Source organism: Vanellus vanellus (assembly GCF_965231255.1).
Source record: "Vanellus vanellus genome assembly, chromosome: 3".
Classification (NCBI taxonomy): domain Eukaryota; kingdom Metazoa; phylum Chordata; class Aves; order Charadriiformes; family Charadriidae; genus Vanellus; species Vanellus vanellus.
Window position 1 is genome coordinate 68,787,656 of NC_138907.1, and position 15,280 is coordinate 68,802,935.

A 15,280-nucleotide genomic window follows, 5' to 3' on the forward strand; every position below is an offset into this window, starting at 1 on the left:
CTGCTCTTGTTTGGTTTTAGATTGTATCTGGTCTCTTGTCCCCTTTCATACCCTTTCCCTCCCACGCCTGCATTTTGCAGCCCCACTGGACCAAGGTCTGGGACAGTCAGAGCTCTGCCATTGAAAGATAAGCAGTAAAGATAACAGAAGTCTTTAAAAGTTGCAGTTGCATTAATAGGAAACAAATATTTGCACAGATAAAGGGATTTAACTGGTTGAATAAGATGATCTGAAACACACCTTTGTAAATAGCAGGTGTGGGAGCGGGACAGAAATGCAGCTCTCTCTCTTTTTTTTTTTTTTTTTTTTTGTTCTTCACCTTTTCAACCCAATCTACTATCGAATCTATTACAGTTGTGAGCTGAAGGATTCTCTTTATGACCTGCAATTATTAGCAAATTCTGAAAGAGTGTCAAAGTCCTTAGTTGTTTTTGAAGTGAGCATTGATGGTGTTTCTGAAATACATTTGGTCTTGGTGTGTATTATCTTTTTTGCCTACCCTCCCCTTCTGAATGTAACACTGTGGGGTTTTTTCCTCAGTATTTTCTTCCTCCTCTTAAAACACACGCCAACAGCTGGAGTTCGGTGCCACTGTACACACTGAAGCAGTTGAGTTGTGCGACAGGAGTCCCCAAATCCAAGCTTTTCCACCTGTTATGCTTTGGTATGCTCTGTCTTATAAGCTTGAGGAGTTAGCAGAAGCTCTTGCTGAAAAATCCTTTTCTGTAGGAGGTGAACTAAGTGTTTGTGTAATCTTAAAAAATTTAATATAGCATGTCTAGATATCATAACTGATCACTTGTTGCCCACTTCTGCTGATTTTCTTTTTTCTAAAGCCTAAGAATTGTCTGTCTTTGAAAAGACACTTGAAGAATAAGGATTCTTTCATTTATTAACATTTGATGCACCTTGCTGTTTCGTTCACATTGATTTGCAGAATTAGTGTATATAGGCCCACCTTTTTATTCTATTTTTCAGCGCCTGTGAAAGGCCGTGCATTCCAGTGGAGTCCTGTCAACAAATAACCTTGCAAACAAGAGTTAGTTCTGCACATTAATCCTGTGCTGGGGACGGATACGTGCCAAGTATTAAATATTTGAAAGAATAGTGTGCACAGGGCATTCTGAACGTGAAAATGCAGGGCTAGAGTGGCGTGTGATGAGGGGCTGTTTGCCCATTTGATTTGGAGATTTCTGTGCAGAGAAAGCTTCACTTTTCAGGTTCATTTCCTTACTAAGACAGTGGAGAAATAGAACCGGCTGAATAGAATAAATAACATTTGGGTACACAAAGACTCCAGAAAGCAGTGTATGTGTTGTCCAGCATTTGTTCTGTGGATCTAATTGGGATATCAGAGCAATAGGTTTTTTTGCATAATCAGGCTGTGTTTAACGGCTTCCTGAGCTGGGAACAATTGTGGCTCCCAGAAGCCCAATACGATTTTCAGTGTCTTATCGATGTCCGGTTTGACTGGACACTCGCACAGTGCGGGGAATAGAGCTTTTTGCTAGAACATCTGTTAAACCATATGTCTTGGCACCTGGTTCAGATGGCGATAACTGCGGCAGTAATGAGTCCATCCATCATTGCTGAGCTTTGCATTAACATAGCGTTGGATTAGGGAAAGCGGCTTGTTCTGGCTTTGCAGTCGCATGTGTTTTGCCACGGTCTGCGGCGCCTACCATTTGCTTTGGCGAATCTGAAATTCAACGGGGTACCGCATGCATTTAAAAGTTTTAATACGCGCCTGGTAATCCTGTGCAGATTGCCGTCAGAGGGGTGGCGAGCGGGCCAATCTGTCAGCAATAGCTGTGGGTGCTGGCTAACCGCCGCTCCACTTGGGCTGCCAAGCCTGGCAAGGCAGCCCCGCTCTCGCCCGTGGAGAGGCTCGTCAGCGTTAATGCGGTCTGATGCGGCCCCTCTCTCCGCCAGAGGAAAATGTGTCGTTCCTTGTGGAATAACAGATAATTAAAGCAATTGCCCGAGAGTAATAATTGAAAAAGTGAAATTAAAAAGCATTATGGAAAATAAAATGCAAATTGCTGTAAAAACAATGGAGTCGGGCTGACCTCCCAGCGGTACCAACTGTTACCAGAAGATGAACGAGCATCTGCACAGTTGTCTGTTCGGGCTTAAACAACTGGTCGTATTCCACTCCCTTTCTTGAGGAAACTGCCGTGACCCTTAATGCCCTGTTCACCAGCATCTTGGGTTTTGGTGCTGATTGACACAGAACGTGGTTTGATATTTAGCATTCCTTTTTCTTTGCTAGATCCTGTGTATGTGTGGTCTTTAATGGGTCTTCCGACCGGGCACATGCAGATGGTGTCCTGTGATGATGCATTCGGGCACATCGTTGTGCAGACCAATATAGTATTTCAGGAATTTAAACCGGAGAGTGTATAGACAACCTGTGTCTCTGGCAGTGGGTTGAGGGACGCAACATTGACCGTTTTGTTTTGCTTTTTGGAAGGACAGTATTTCCTCTCAGAGGAAGGAAATTGTGCCACACAATTCCTTTCTTTCCACTGTACTCAGAAGGTGAAGGCATGGATCAGTATTCAGCAGCAGGGTTTGAGTATGGGCTTGGGCCTTTGGGGTGAGCCATTTAGCTGCAGTGAAGTGTTGGGAGGCTCTCTTCTGGTCTCTGAAGAAAGTGTGTCTCTAATAGAAGGGTCACATCCAATTTAACTTTGTTTTACGTAGTTTGCATGTGTTTTCTACTTTTAATTTTTCATAGTTCTCTAATGTGACTTTGCCTTTGGAGATCCCATTGCATTTTGATACAGTTAATTAACTGTTTAAGATACCGTTTCTTTAGTTTGATGATAAAAACATTTTCTGTTAAAGTGCGCCTGCCTATTCACCTTTTTCGTTACCTTTGAAGAATGTTTTTCATTGGTTTGCACAAATTTTACGACCCCTGAAAGTTAAGGGCAGCTGAGTACGCTCTGAATGTTAGAGAAGCTTTGTTATTTTGCGTTTTCTTTTGTGGGGCCGAGGGAACTTCAGAGAAGGTGCTTTGTTAGCAGCCGCAGGGTTTCAGCTGTGGAACTGTGATGGAGACTTTTGGTCCCCTTTTTTGGTTGTAGTCTACTGTCAAGTTTGATGCTTTTTGGTGTTGAACTGAAAAAAGTCAGTCGGGCCTGCTTGCCCTAAGAAGGAGTTGAAGCCATGATGTTGTGTGGAGGCTGTGGGAGGAGAGAGGACCGTTCGCTCTTCTCCCTGGGTGGCAGGAGTAGTGGGTCAACCTCTTGAGGAGCCTCCAGGCAGATGACAGATTCTTAGATTATCAGCGTCATCTGCCCAAAACAAGTACTAATTTGTACAGCAAATTTGGCTATTTATACCAAACTTCTTTCATCAGCTGGTGAAATGGAGCTCCAGGATGAGTCATCTTACCTGTACCTCGATTACTGGCAGTGGCCAAGCATATAGATCTTTTCCTGTTGCACCTGAGGCTTACACAGAAACTTCACTTCCCTCATTTTTCTCATCGTTGGTTGCTTTTACTTATAGAAAAGATGCTTTTGAAAGTGAGCAACAGAATAGAGGACAGGGCTCCTCTTTTGTAATGACTTGTCTATTTTACCTGCACTTTCACTTCATTGTATTTACGTTCAGTGATAGAAATTCTGGCTTTCCAAACATTTTTTCAAAGATGTATGCAAAGCTGCCTTGAAGTGATATATCAAGCTCCTTGTAAATGACTTGACTTTTAGTTTACTCTGTATCACACACTGCTGACTCTGACACGATTATAAAGAATATTCACCACCTAAAAATACAGTATTCATAACTTCGCATTTGATATTCTTCTTATAACTTGTTTGTTTCACAAAATCTTCCCCCTCCCCCCCGTCTTTACACTCTGTATTCACCTTTAATGTTATCTATGTCATTTAACCGTGAATGAACCATTGTCCCTCTCTCCCCCCTCTATTTATCAGCTTCTTGGATAAATACGGCAGTTCTCCCTAGATGCCTGGTCATCTTAGGTTTCAGCAACGTGAAATGCTGTAATCTTCCTGGTTTTAATTTAATTCTGCCCCAGTTAACTAAGTCCTCCAGCCTGCATAGCTACCAGTCATTTAGTTTACACAGCAGCCTTTAGGGTTGTCATCCCTGTAGGTCTTCCCTAGGGATGCTGCTACTCCCGCGGCGGCTGGAGCATCAGATGCTGGGAGCTGTGCCGCTGCCGGGGCCCATGCCCGCGGTGTTGCTGCCAGGGGCAGCTCTGCTCTCACTGCCCACCTCTAACGCCAACCACCACCTTCTCCTTCTCCCCGTGGTTTGTAGTTTACAGCCGGCACAGCTGTGGTGGAAGCTTGGTCGCTCTGTGCAGTCCTGGTAATATTTCCTCAGCCAGCCAGGGGCTTAAACCCGTATAAATGAGACACCTGAAATTAAGATGATGTTTATAAAAACATATATTGTTATAAATTCCTTGGCTGTTGAGTCCTGTGAGTCTTGTCTGGTAACACCTGCATTCAGGTTGTCTCCTCCTCAGTGCTGTAGGTAGCCTAATGCCCCAGGCCCAAGGTTCCTCTAATAGCTGCAGGACTTAATGAATGACAGAAGAATAAGAGCAGCTGGTATACTTGGCTGCTTTTAGAAAAGGGTAAAATCGTCTGCTGAGAAGTGTTTGAGGAACTGTCTTGTGTGGTGTCGGTCTTAAGTACTGGGCTCTTTTTTTTTTTTTTTTTTTTTGCGACTTTTTTCCTTCATTGTCTTCTCCTAACTAACCAGATTTTTTTATTTCAAGCTGCAGCATGAATACCGTAGTTCAGCATGCACTGCTCATGGTGATAGAGATCTTTTATCACTGTGTCCAGAATTCGTATTTCTGTGAATTATGTTTTTTTTTTTTTTTAAATCAACAACACTGCATTCGTGAACTATAGCTTTCTGAAAAGCTTTTTTATTTTTTTGAATACAGATTATTATTTTTTTTTTTGTGGCATGTGTTAGATTGGATTCAAAATAAGAGGCTTTAAAATGTCCAGAGAAAGCGAGTGTTGTTTTTATTTGTGTAGTGGAACGGCCAGGGACACTGTAGTATGAATTTTGCTATTTTGCCTCAGGTGGATTTTTATTATAATAAAATAAATTAGGATTGCCACCTTTGAAGGGCCAGATGGCTCTCAATTGCATTATTTCATGAGAACCCTTGCTTTCTTCAATCGGAGGTTCAGAGCAGTGGGAGAGACTTTGAGCTACTTCAAAGTGGGCAAGTTGGAGCAACAGCAGTGCATGTAAGCAAGACATTTAAAGTAATCCTGGATTTTCTGTACTGCAGTGCAGTATGCAGGATAAAACTTGGCTTGTCACATTTATTCAAGGCCTTCAGTATATATATGCATGGGAAAAGCTGTGTTGCTTTTCCTGCTAATAAATTAATTTCATTGAAAAGTAGGATCTTAGTCTTGTTTGCCATGGATGTAGGGAGACCAGGAAGGTAAACCAGGTTGTATTAATTTCCTACTAAACTAAAATTTAACTCTATGCTTTGTCTTAAAAATCGAACAAACAAAAGAAATTACGACTTCACCTTCTTGTATACCAAAAAGAAGTTAGCTTAAATAATATGCTTAGATAGTCCTAGAGTTGCAATTCTTGTTCTGCTTGAAAAAAATCATTTCTTAGGCTTAATTCATATATTTACAAATAAAATTTACTGGAAGAAAAATCTTACTTGTTCAGTCATTTGCTTTTTTAGGGGTGGGAAAAAAATTAAAATTTTGTTTATCATTTCATATGATAAATAGATATCATGGCCTATTGTGTTTCTAGTATGTTTAATAAGTTTTAAAGTCCTGAGAATATATATTGAGACATCTGTGTAAAAGAATAAAATAAAATAAAAATAATAATAATAATGAAGAAATTTTTTTAGAAAGACAGATTTTTCTCCATTTGGAAATTTTGTCTGACATGCTGTAAAAGCATATGCTGTGCGTGCTGAAAAGTGCGAGACAGCTACATGTAAGGAAAATTTTAAAAGTATAGTTATTTGTGTCATTTATTCTCCTCATGTTCTTTTATTTTTCTAAAACATCTTTTGGCAGAGATTGCGCGTTATTGCTGGCATTCAAACTATCCCCATTCAGCCCTTTTCCCTCTCGCAAAAAAATGACGTTTCTCCCTTTACGCAATGAGTAAAACCACAAAAAATTTGGAGCACGCTATTTACAAATTTCCTTTTCCTCGGGGCAGCAGAAGTGAAATTCCCCGGGCTGCTGGGGGCATCCTTCCAGCCCGTCTGCTGTCCGGTGAAGTTTTTGATTGCACGGTCAGGGCCACGTTGCTTTGACAAACTCTCGGCCCGCGCCCTGCTCCCCGCACGGATCCTGCCCTCTCCTCCGCTCCCTGTGGCCACGTAGAGAATCTGATCATGAGCTAATCCGTTTGGTGATGATAATATATGGGGGAAGGGAGTATATTTTCCAGGAAGGATGTTGGGTTTCTTTTTTTTTTTTTTTTTTTTTGTTTTGTTTTTTTTTAATTCCAGGTCAGTTTTCTGTATGAGCATAGGAGTGCAGGCGAGGAGGGAGCGAGTGGGGGCCAGCTGAAGTGGGTGCTGCTGCCGGAATAACGCGTGTGTCACTGCAGCTGAGGTGTTGACATCTTCTAATCTCTGGAGGCATCCCAGCGTCCAGCTGAGAGCCTGAGAAGGCAACCAGAGTTGACTGTAATTATTAGCGGTGGAGCAGACTTATTTTAAGGTGTTTACACTAAGAAAGGGTTGGGGATGTGTAAGGTTGAGCTGTCCAGGCTGATAAAAATCAGTAGTATGAAAAAAAAAAAATAAAAGGGTTCAGGAAAATTTAGAGGGAACATCACCACAGAAAGTTATAGTATCTCATTGCTGTTTAAACAAAAAAGCAGAAACCACCACTTTTCAACCTGAAAAGCTGAGGGAGAAATGCAGATAAGTTGTAAATTTGTATTAGAAAATTGGAAATGCACCTGAATTCTACCAATTAAATAAGATGTTGGGGTTTAGATACTTCTGGTTCCGTTCAGGTTCTCCTGGAAGATCCACTAAAATTTCATCTCATGTTTATTAAATGCTTGATTTCTTTCGTGAGACGGAAAAGAGAAATTTAAGGCTAATAATTAATTTGCCTATGACTGTTTTTTAAGCTGCATAGACTTTACTGTTGACTTTGTTTAAAATATAGATGATCTCATTTCATTGCCTGACAAATAAAATTAATAAAGTCATGTTCCTATCAAATTAAAAATAACCTCGAAGTCATAAAGACTTATTTAAGGTCATAATTTTAAATGCCTGAAATGCCAGAATTAAGGAGTTCTTTCCACATGCTTACATTTCTTTTAATCAAGTGTTTATAGAGTGTAGTTCTTTGTGAAGCCCACAGTTATTTTCACAAAGGAGAGAACTGCCTGGTGGTGACCTCTTCTAAATGAGCAATTCAGGGTTATCAAATCAGACAGCAAGGGACTGGAGGAACCAAGGATTGCACAGGGTACAGCCATTGCCTATTAGTATAACTCCACATTAATTTTAAATTGAGTTTTTAAAACCTAATTGAGCAGCATTTCCAAGCTCTGTTCAGTGTGAGCAGGACATAAATTGAAACAGTATGTACCAGGAACCCTCTAATAAGCAGAGAGCACTGCTGCCTTCCTTTCCTCTCCTTTAAAATCAGTAGTAATGCCCTGACATTAAAAAGAAGAATTTAATTAAGAAATCGTGGCAGCGCATCTGAACTCTGACTGGCTAATGGCTTGTCGGTGTAAGGGATACGCGCCAAAATGAACGCGGTGTATTTTCCTTAACGTTCATTTTTGAGAACTCTCTTCTGTTTGAACTTTTCATCATTTTAATGATGGAAAAATATTTTAATGGCTAAGCTGTACATGAAGATAGACTTTGAAGATGTAATTGTGCGGTTGGATTCCCAAGAAACAAATCCTAATACAGGGAAAATTGAGCAACTACTCTAAGCCTTGTAAGATAAAGTGCTAGCAAATCACTAATGTAAATAGAAAAGAAGAATCCTAGGTTTTGTTGTTGGGGTAGAACTATAATGCTTGTAAAATTTCGTTTTGATTAATTGCTGTGAAAGTGCATTAATATTTCATTTTAAGTAGAAGCCCAACTCTGTTTCTCAACGTGAAGCGTGCAGACGAGCTTAAGTAAGCAAGTTCTGAGCTTTGGAGGGTAAATTATTTTAAACAGCAACCTCGGATGTGCTTCTCTGCTGCAGACGGAGTGCTTGGCATTCACATTTAAAGCACCGGACTTATTGAAGGGAGTCCTTCATTTTAGAAAACTCTTAATATTTATTTTTCCCTTCATAGTGGAGCAAGAATGACTGCATTATGTGGGTTACTTGTCAAGTCTGCTGTCATATAATTTTGAACAATACGCCTTCTGTTTATTATATGCTGCTTGGTCATTTTAACAATTATGTGGCAAGTTTTTTTTTTTAGTGGGGGAGCTTGACTTCCCTTTGCTGGCTGTGGTGTGGTGCAGCGATGAGCGCATGCCCTGTGAGAGGGCACAGACAAGCACAAGGGGAAGAAAGTACCATGAGGTTTGTTTAATTTGGTTACTTCAAGGCACCATATCCAAGTCTTAAATTAAGTTATCATTCCAGAGAGTTGAAGCCTCTGGTTGAAACTGAGGAGGGGGGAGAATGTAGCTTGAAAACCCTGCTTTCAGATTTAGCTTATGCTATCAGGAGAAGCCAGCTAAGAGGAGGGGGTGGTGCACCTCCTACAAAATAATTCTACTGTAGCCTAAGAAGCATCGAAATAAAGCCTTTAACATCACCCCTCATTTGTGTGATACTGGAATTTAATAATTTCATTGATCCCTGAAGTTCAGTAAGGCCTTGCAGTCGTAGGAGGCTTTGCAGGCATCAGCAAACTTCCTTAATTCTTCTTAATAGGAGGCAGATATTGGCAGAGCTGAGGAGGGAGCCGGTGCCTGCCGCAGGGCGACTCGGCTGCGCTGCGGTGGATCCGGGTGTCCAAGTTCCCAGCCTCCCATGCTGCTGCTTTTGCTCTGTGAACATCCCTTCAGACAGCATCCTCGTGATAATCAGGCTTTGGGCGGTTTCGGGGTGGTGACTGTGATTTAGGGAGGAGCAGTGCGAGTACCTTTTGGAAGCCTCTCCTTACCCCTGGGTAGCAGCTCCCTGATGTTCTGGTGTCATCGGGAAAAAGGGTGGCTGGGGCCCCGGGGGTGGGGGGGGGGGGGGCGGAATGGGTGGTGTCTTCATTAAATGAGGAGTCACAACAATAAACCTGCTGTTGATAAAAGTGATGGTGTGGTCTTTGCAGTGGAATACCAGCGACTGAAAGACCTTGAAATCTGCCAGGTTTGGTGTAAAGGGACATTTTCGCCCCAGGCTTGCAGTGAGGCGTGGGAAGGGTGCTTTGGTGCCAGAAAGATGACAGAAGCTAAAATTCTTCTGTTTAAGCATACTAATAGTTAAAATGAACACTTGTTACAGTGAGTTTGCAGCAGCGTTGAACCCCAGGCTAGTCCGTCACAGAACTGTTTAGAGAGCGACTAACCTGTGCTAAAATCGCAAAGGGTAGTTGTAAAATGAAGCGTTGGAGTATTATGAAGTACTCCTGTCTGTGACAGGAGGCTGGCTAATATACACGTGCAGCATTAACTCATTTCCTTTTTCTCCCTTTTCTGTTTTTGCCACAGGCTTTCGGGTTATTAAATTTTGTGGCTCAGCAGTGCCGCTTCTTGTGTTAGACAGAAAGCTTGGAGTTTAAGACCTCAATGAAGTTTCTCATTCCAGGGGTTGATTAGAGCTAAAAATGTCCGTGGAGGTCACGTTTTGCTACATATCAAGCAGAGCAGGGGATGCAGTTACAAGGAGGTGTCTTACTGGTGACTGAGCAAAGCTGAGTGCTCAGAAACTGTGTTCTGGTCAGGGAATAACATGCGGTTGATCCACGGGAGAGAGCAGGAACATAATTTGTTCACTTGGTACATGTTTCTGTATTATTTTTTTTTTTTTTAATGCTAACTTTTGATGGAAGATCTGTTCTTCGATTAAAATAAAAATTGAGCATTTAATATGTATGGGAATAAGGGAAAAGGGTCACAAAAGATCTCAAACTGTTTCTACCTTACTGACCTCTCACCCTGCCCTGCAGCTCCAGACAGATTAAATTTTTAGTGATTTGCGGTAGCTATGATTTTTTCAGAAGTCTTTAAACTCCTTCCTTAAAATGAGATCTACATCATTCCTCTTTTAGCAGCTTCCTTTTCTCCTCTTTTTATTTCAACTGGCTTTACGTAGATAGGGGGTGCTCAGTATAACAGAGGTACAATTTCAGAAGGTATTGAATTTGGGTAGATAAAAGGGAGTATTAAAAAGGAAACATTGGCTGGTTGCTGAAAAAGAGCTGTTGGAAACCTATGAAATACCTCAATGCCAATTTTTTTTTTAAATATTTCTAACAATACACCCAGTGTATCTGTCATAATTTTATTTAAAGTTGAATGCATTTTCTTAGGAGTACAACTGCTACTTCTGGGCTCTCCTGTCGCTCAGGCTATGAAGCAACGGCGGTTGGGTATGTCATGGTCGGGTTTTGTGGCAGTGCGAAAACCTGATGCATTTCACCCCCAAACTTGATTCTGAAATGCTTTTGAGTGCTGCTTGTCTCTCGATGGGACCTCAGCACTGAGCTCTTCTACCATGGAAATGCAGCACAGGGTGAATGCATTTGGTGTTTTTATGTACTCTTTGTATGATGATCATGATAAATGTCTTTGTATTCTTTCAAGATAACTCTGCCTTGGTTTCTGTTATTTTCAGAGAAGAAATGGGGAAGATATTCCAGTTGCTCAGACTAAAAATATCAATCACAGAAGATTTGCTGCTACCTTTAAGTTGCAAGAGGTGACAAAAACTGACCAGGATTTGTACCGCTGTGTAACTCAGTCGGAGAGAGGTTCAGGAGTGTCAAATTTTGCTCAACTTATCGTCCGAGGTAAAGTTTCAATTGTTTTCATTTTATCCATTTAAATGCTCGTAATACTTTCTACTTAAACCTTTTATTTGACCTACAGATGCCTTGATCTGAAATGATCATACAAATGTGTCCCTCTGAAGCTTCTGAAATTGTGATAAAATGAAAGGCTCGTTTGCAAAATTTCTTACAATTGCTTTCCACAGAACACATCTGTGTAAAAAAAAAAAAAAAAACAAAAAAAAACAAAAACAAAAAAACAAACAAACAAAAAAAAAAAAACAAAACAACAAAAAACCACACCCCAATCCTGCGATATGTGTAAATGTCTGTATGCTTTTCTATGGATGCTATATGTTGAACTTAAGATGAAAACTGCTTAACTTTTCATAAATATTTTTACAGGTATGAGAGAATCCACTGTAGTTTGTTAACATTCCCTTTTAAAACCTGTTATCTTGAGCAGACTGGTAGTACAGCAAATAATAATACATTGTTCTGTTACCTGGGAGACAGGTATATAAAAATAGTTGTAAACTTTCACCTACCCAAGGACTGAGAGCATTATGGAGATGTTCTGTGATGATTTCCAACCTCTGAAGTAGGAGGAAGAAAATGAAAAACTTTCTTTTTTCCTACTTGAAACACTTTTTTGTTGCAAGCATGCTGGGGTTCAACCATAGCTTGTGTGCGGTGATGTTGGGTTGGTCATTTATTTCTGCATTTTGTGTTCTGGAAGCATGTCACCTGGCTGGCAAAGGATATGGTTGAAAATAGCTCAGTTCTCGCTTCCAAGAGTCACTTGCTGTTTGGCCTGGGATAATCTATAAAGTCTCTCCTTGCCTAATTGTGTCACCTGCGAAATTCCCCGTTTCACTCTTAGTTGTGATGAGGTTTAATGGCTTTAAAGTGGGGAAAAAGAAGTGGTGTACAAAATGTGCCTGTGATGCTGCTGCCGGGTGCGGGGGCTGTTTTGGCCAGGTAAATGCGGGGGTCGGGATCACGATGGGCTCTCGCTTGAGTCATCAGTCCAGCAATTGGCTCTTTGGTCAGTCGGCATCTGGGAGTCAGCCACTGCGTCTGAGGCCAGGACAGGGAAAGGAAGTTTGTCCTCAGCTTGTAGAAATAAAAGTAGTGTAGGAAATGCTCGAAGATATTTGGTATCTGGCATTTGCTGGCAGAGGTCTTTTCCCTGGGAGACCGGTTGATTGAGGTCAACTAGGTTTTATGCCTTCTATATAACGTCAATAAAAATGGGCTTTGCTGTCCGTATGAGGATTTAGACAATATGTTAACAGCTTTTTTTTGTTCTGTAGATGTACCTTTTGTCTAGCAAAGCGCAAGACAGTCTTCATCCTAATACAATGAAATTATTCCTGTTACAGCACGGAAACAGACTTTCTGTTTTGTTGTTAGAAAAGCAGGGCAAATGGATATATTTATCCAATAAATGAACTTCCCCCCCCTTATAATAGGGCAATAAAATGGTGTTTAAACCACCGTTTCTCTCAAAAAATGGAATAACAATATCAAACTTCGTGGTACTCTCTTTTTCAATGCAGTGTATTGTTCTGCTGAAAAGCTTGGGTCATTTGATAGAGAATACCATCTTTATGGCTCAAAACATAAGCTTGATATCTACCTATATGTTCAACAGCTGTATAGGTTTAATATTTTAAGGTTAATTTTACTTTTTGTGTGCTTTTTGTATTGGAAGCCCAAGAATTTTAAGTTTATTTTAATATATAATTTAAAAAAAAATAAAAGAAAAATAAAAGAAAAAGATTAATCTTCTGAAAGCATTTCTGTATATTTGACATCATGGTAGAGAACAAAGATTTATGTTTTATAGTAGGATTTATTGCTTGCTGTTATATTTGAAAAGCAATATACAGTAATATATTTTCTTGTTTGTCTGGATAACCACTAAATAAATCTTGTTAGCCAAAAAAGCATACCCTTAGGGATCAGCTACCCTGGTGTTAAAACTGTACTGAAAATTAACCATAATGACAGGTCCTATATCTCAGTGGCACTTTAAAGCTGACATCCTGCTACATGGATACAAAAGATGATAATTTTAAAGGAAATTTTTGGGCCACTGATACGAATTGCCTTTAATAAGAGCTGGCATAGTATTGCCCATTGTCAAAGATGACCCAGGGGGAAGAGTTTATTAGTGCGTTTCCTTCTAAACTGGAAGTGACAGGGCATGCTTGGGGCCCTTTTGTTGCTGTTTGTAACAAATGAAAATTTCGCTGCAGAATTCTCATGCTGAAGAGTATTGATCTGTATGTTCTCACAGCCAGAGGAGGGGAAAAAAAATGATGAAACACAATTTACTTTGTCACGGCTTTAGTATTGCTTCCAGATCATTTTGAGTAATGATAAGGTCTTAGGTTTGTAGAAGCCAAACTTTATTGACAACACTGATTACTAGAGAGCGAGGGATGAGGAACAGGAGTTGTTGCCCAGTACCTTGAACCACTGGATGTTTAGGTACATGGCCAAGATCCTTACATATTCTGTACAGATATGTGGTACCAAAATACAGGTCTACAAAAAAAACTTCAAGTTTTTTAACGTGCATCATGTTGAAACATCGTTATTTTGTTTTGAGCTTTAACAGAGGAATTACTTTCAGAGGAGTTCTAAACTTTATTACAAAGGTTACCTGGTAGGGATGGTATGCATTTAAAGACCCTGAAAGAGATAACTCAATTACTCTGATTAATTTTTCAAAGAAAAATCAGACTAGGATAGGATTTGTAATTCAATTGTGACATTTTACCAAAAGTAGTTCCAGTCAGTGATTTAGTGTCTCACCTTTGCTTAAAGCTGGTCTTCAGCTTCCAGCTCAGTGTCTGTGTTGTATTGATTTTTTTATATAGTTTCTGTGGCATTGCTGTCATTCTTGGAGTTGTGTAGAAGGAGCTCTCCCTTTTCCCTTCCTTTTACAGGAAGCTTGATGCTGTCATTACTGTTAGTTGACTTACCCTCCTGAATAGCTCCATCTGATTAATCATCTATTTATATTTTCCCTTGGTGGCTGGTAAATTTACAATTTCTGGGAAGGTAATTTCTTGAAGTCTTCAGGGTTGTCTGCACTGGAACTTGAGGGAGGTGCTGGGAGGAACAATAGCTGTGCTATGCAAGTAAGGGTGAACAAGAAGAAACGGACAGTTTCTTTCTTTTTACTTTTTTCTTACTTTTGAGAACAAGTGTATCATGCTCTCAAAGTCTTTCTGCTCCTTTTGATACTCAACATGGAAACGTAGAAATTAAGTGCCCAAAGACATCACCTGTGCCCTGGCTCATGTGTATGCTTGATATATACAATTGTGTAGACTTTCTAAGTTACAGTACCAAATGTACTGATCTTCAATCAGTGAAGAACTTCGCCCTTTAATTGGTTCTTGGGCTGTGTCATTGTTCAGACCTCTTAAAAAAAATACTGGAACTTGGCAATATTTATCAGAAAAGTGATCTTGTACATCAAGAAACGAAGTAGTTTTCATCACAGCCATCGTGATCCATTTCTTGGTTGACCTGGCATGTTAAAAGTCACTATCAGGAGGAGAGGAAGCTGATGTTGCATTCTTATGTGGTTTGTTAACAAAACTTTGTAAAATAATCCAAATTTAGTTTGTCCCTGTTTGGAATGTCTTACACTCAGGCAGTCCTGCAAGGACCATTAATAAAATCACCATTTTCTTTGGCTGCGGTGTATCTGTAAGATCCAGATGAGTGAGAAGAAAACCCCAAACCATTCTCTCAAATGGTATGATAATGGATTACACTTTACATATAGTGTTTATATGCTTTCCTAAGTTTGTTTTCCTTTAAAGTAGCTACACGCTGCTAGCAGACTAATTGTACAAAACTTTATATTATGCTATTAAATACTGCAAAATATGCAGGAAATGCAGTGTGTTTTATTTTATGTAGTGGATTTTATGAAGATTAGTTGGAAGAAAATGTAGGTTAATGTTAAAGACAGGGAACAAAAATAAGGGGGAAAAACCCCTCAAAACGTATGAATCAACTGTAATGTTCGTTAATAATATCTGAATAGCTCTACCGTATGGCTGGTTCTACTGATAAGTTTCTAAATGTTACTTGAGTCATAAATTACAACATTTTTTTTATGTTTTTACTAGGTGAGTGTAGTTTTTCTTTTTTTACATTTCTTCATCCAACCCAAACAGATGACAGGTGGGGTCAGAGCAAGGGGAGGCCTACATCTTGATTTATAGTTCCAATATGGGATTGTCTTCTTGCTCCTAGTAAACCCAAGTTAGCA

The 15,280-nt window shown here is 40.0% G+C and overlaps 1 protein-coding gene across 2 annotated transcripts in view; it reads left to right on the forward strand.

The window, feature by feature from the left end:
• Positions 1-15,280, forward strand: part of PTPRK (protein tyrosine phosphatase receptor type K) — a gene marked incomplete at both ends in the record, with an annotated part of 423,191 nt that overhangs the window by 204,981 nt on the left and 202,930 nt on the right. For both annotated transcript variants that reach the window (XM_082481081.1, XM_082481082.1), the window contains one exon: positions 10,824-10,998. In XM_082481081.1, the coding sequence (XP_082337207.1) occupies positions 10,824-10,998 (175 nt within the window). The remainder of the gene's footprint in view (positions 1-10,823; positions 10,999-15,280) is intronic.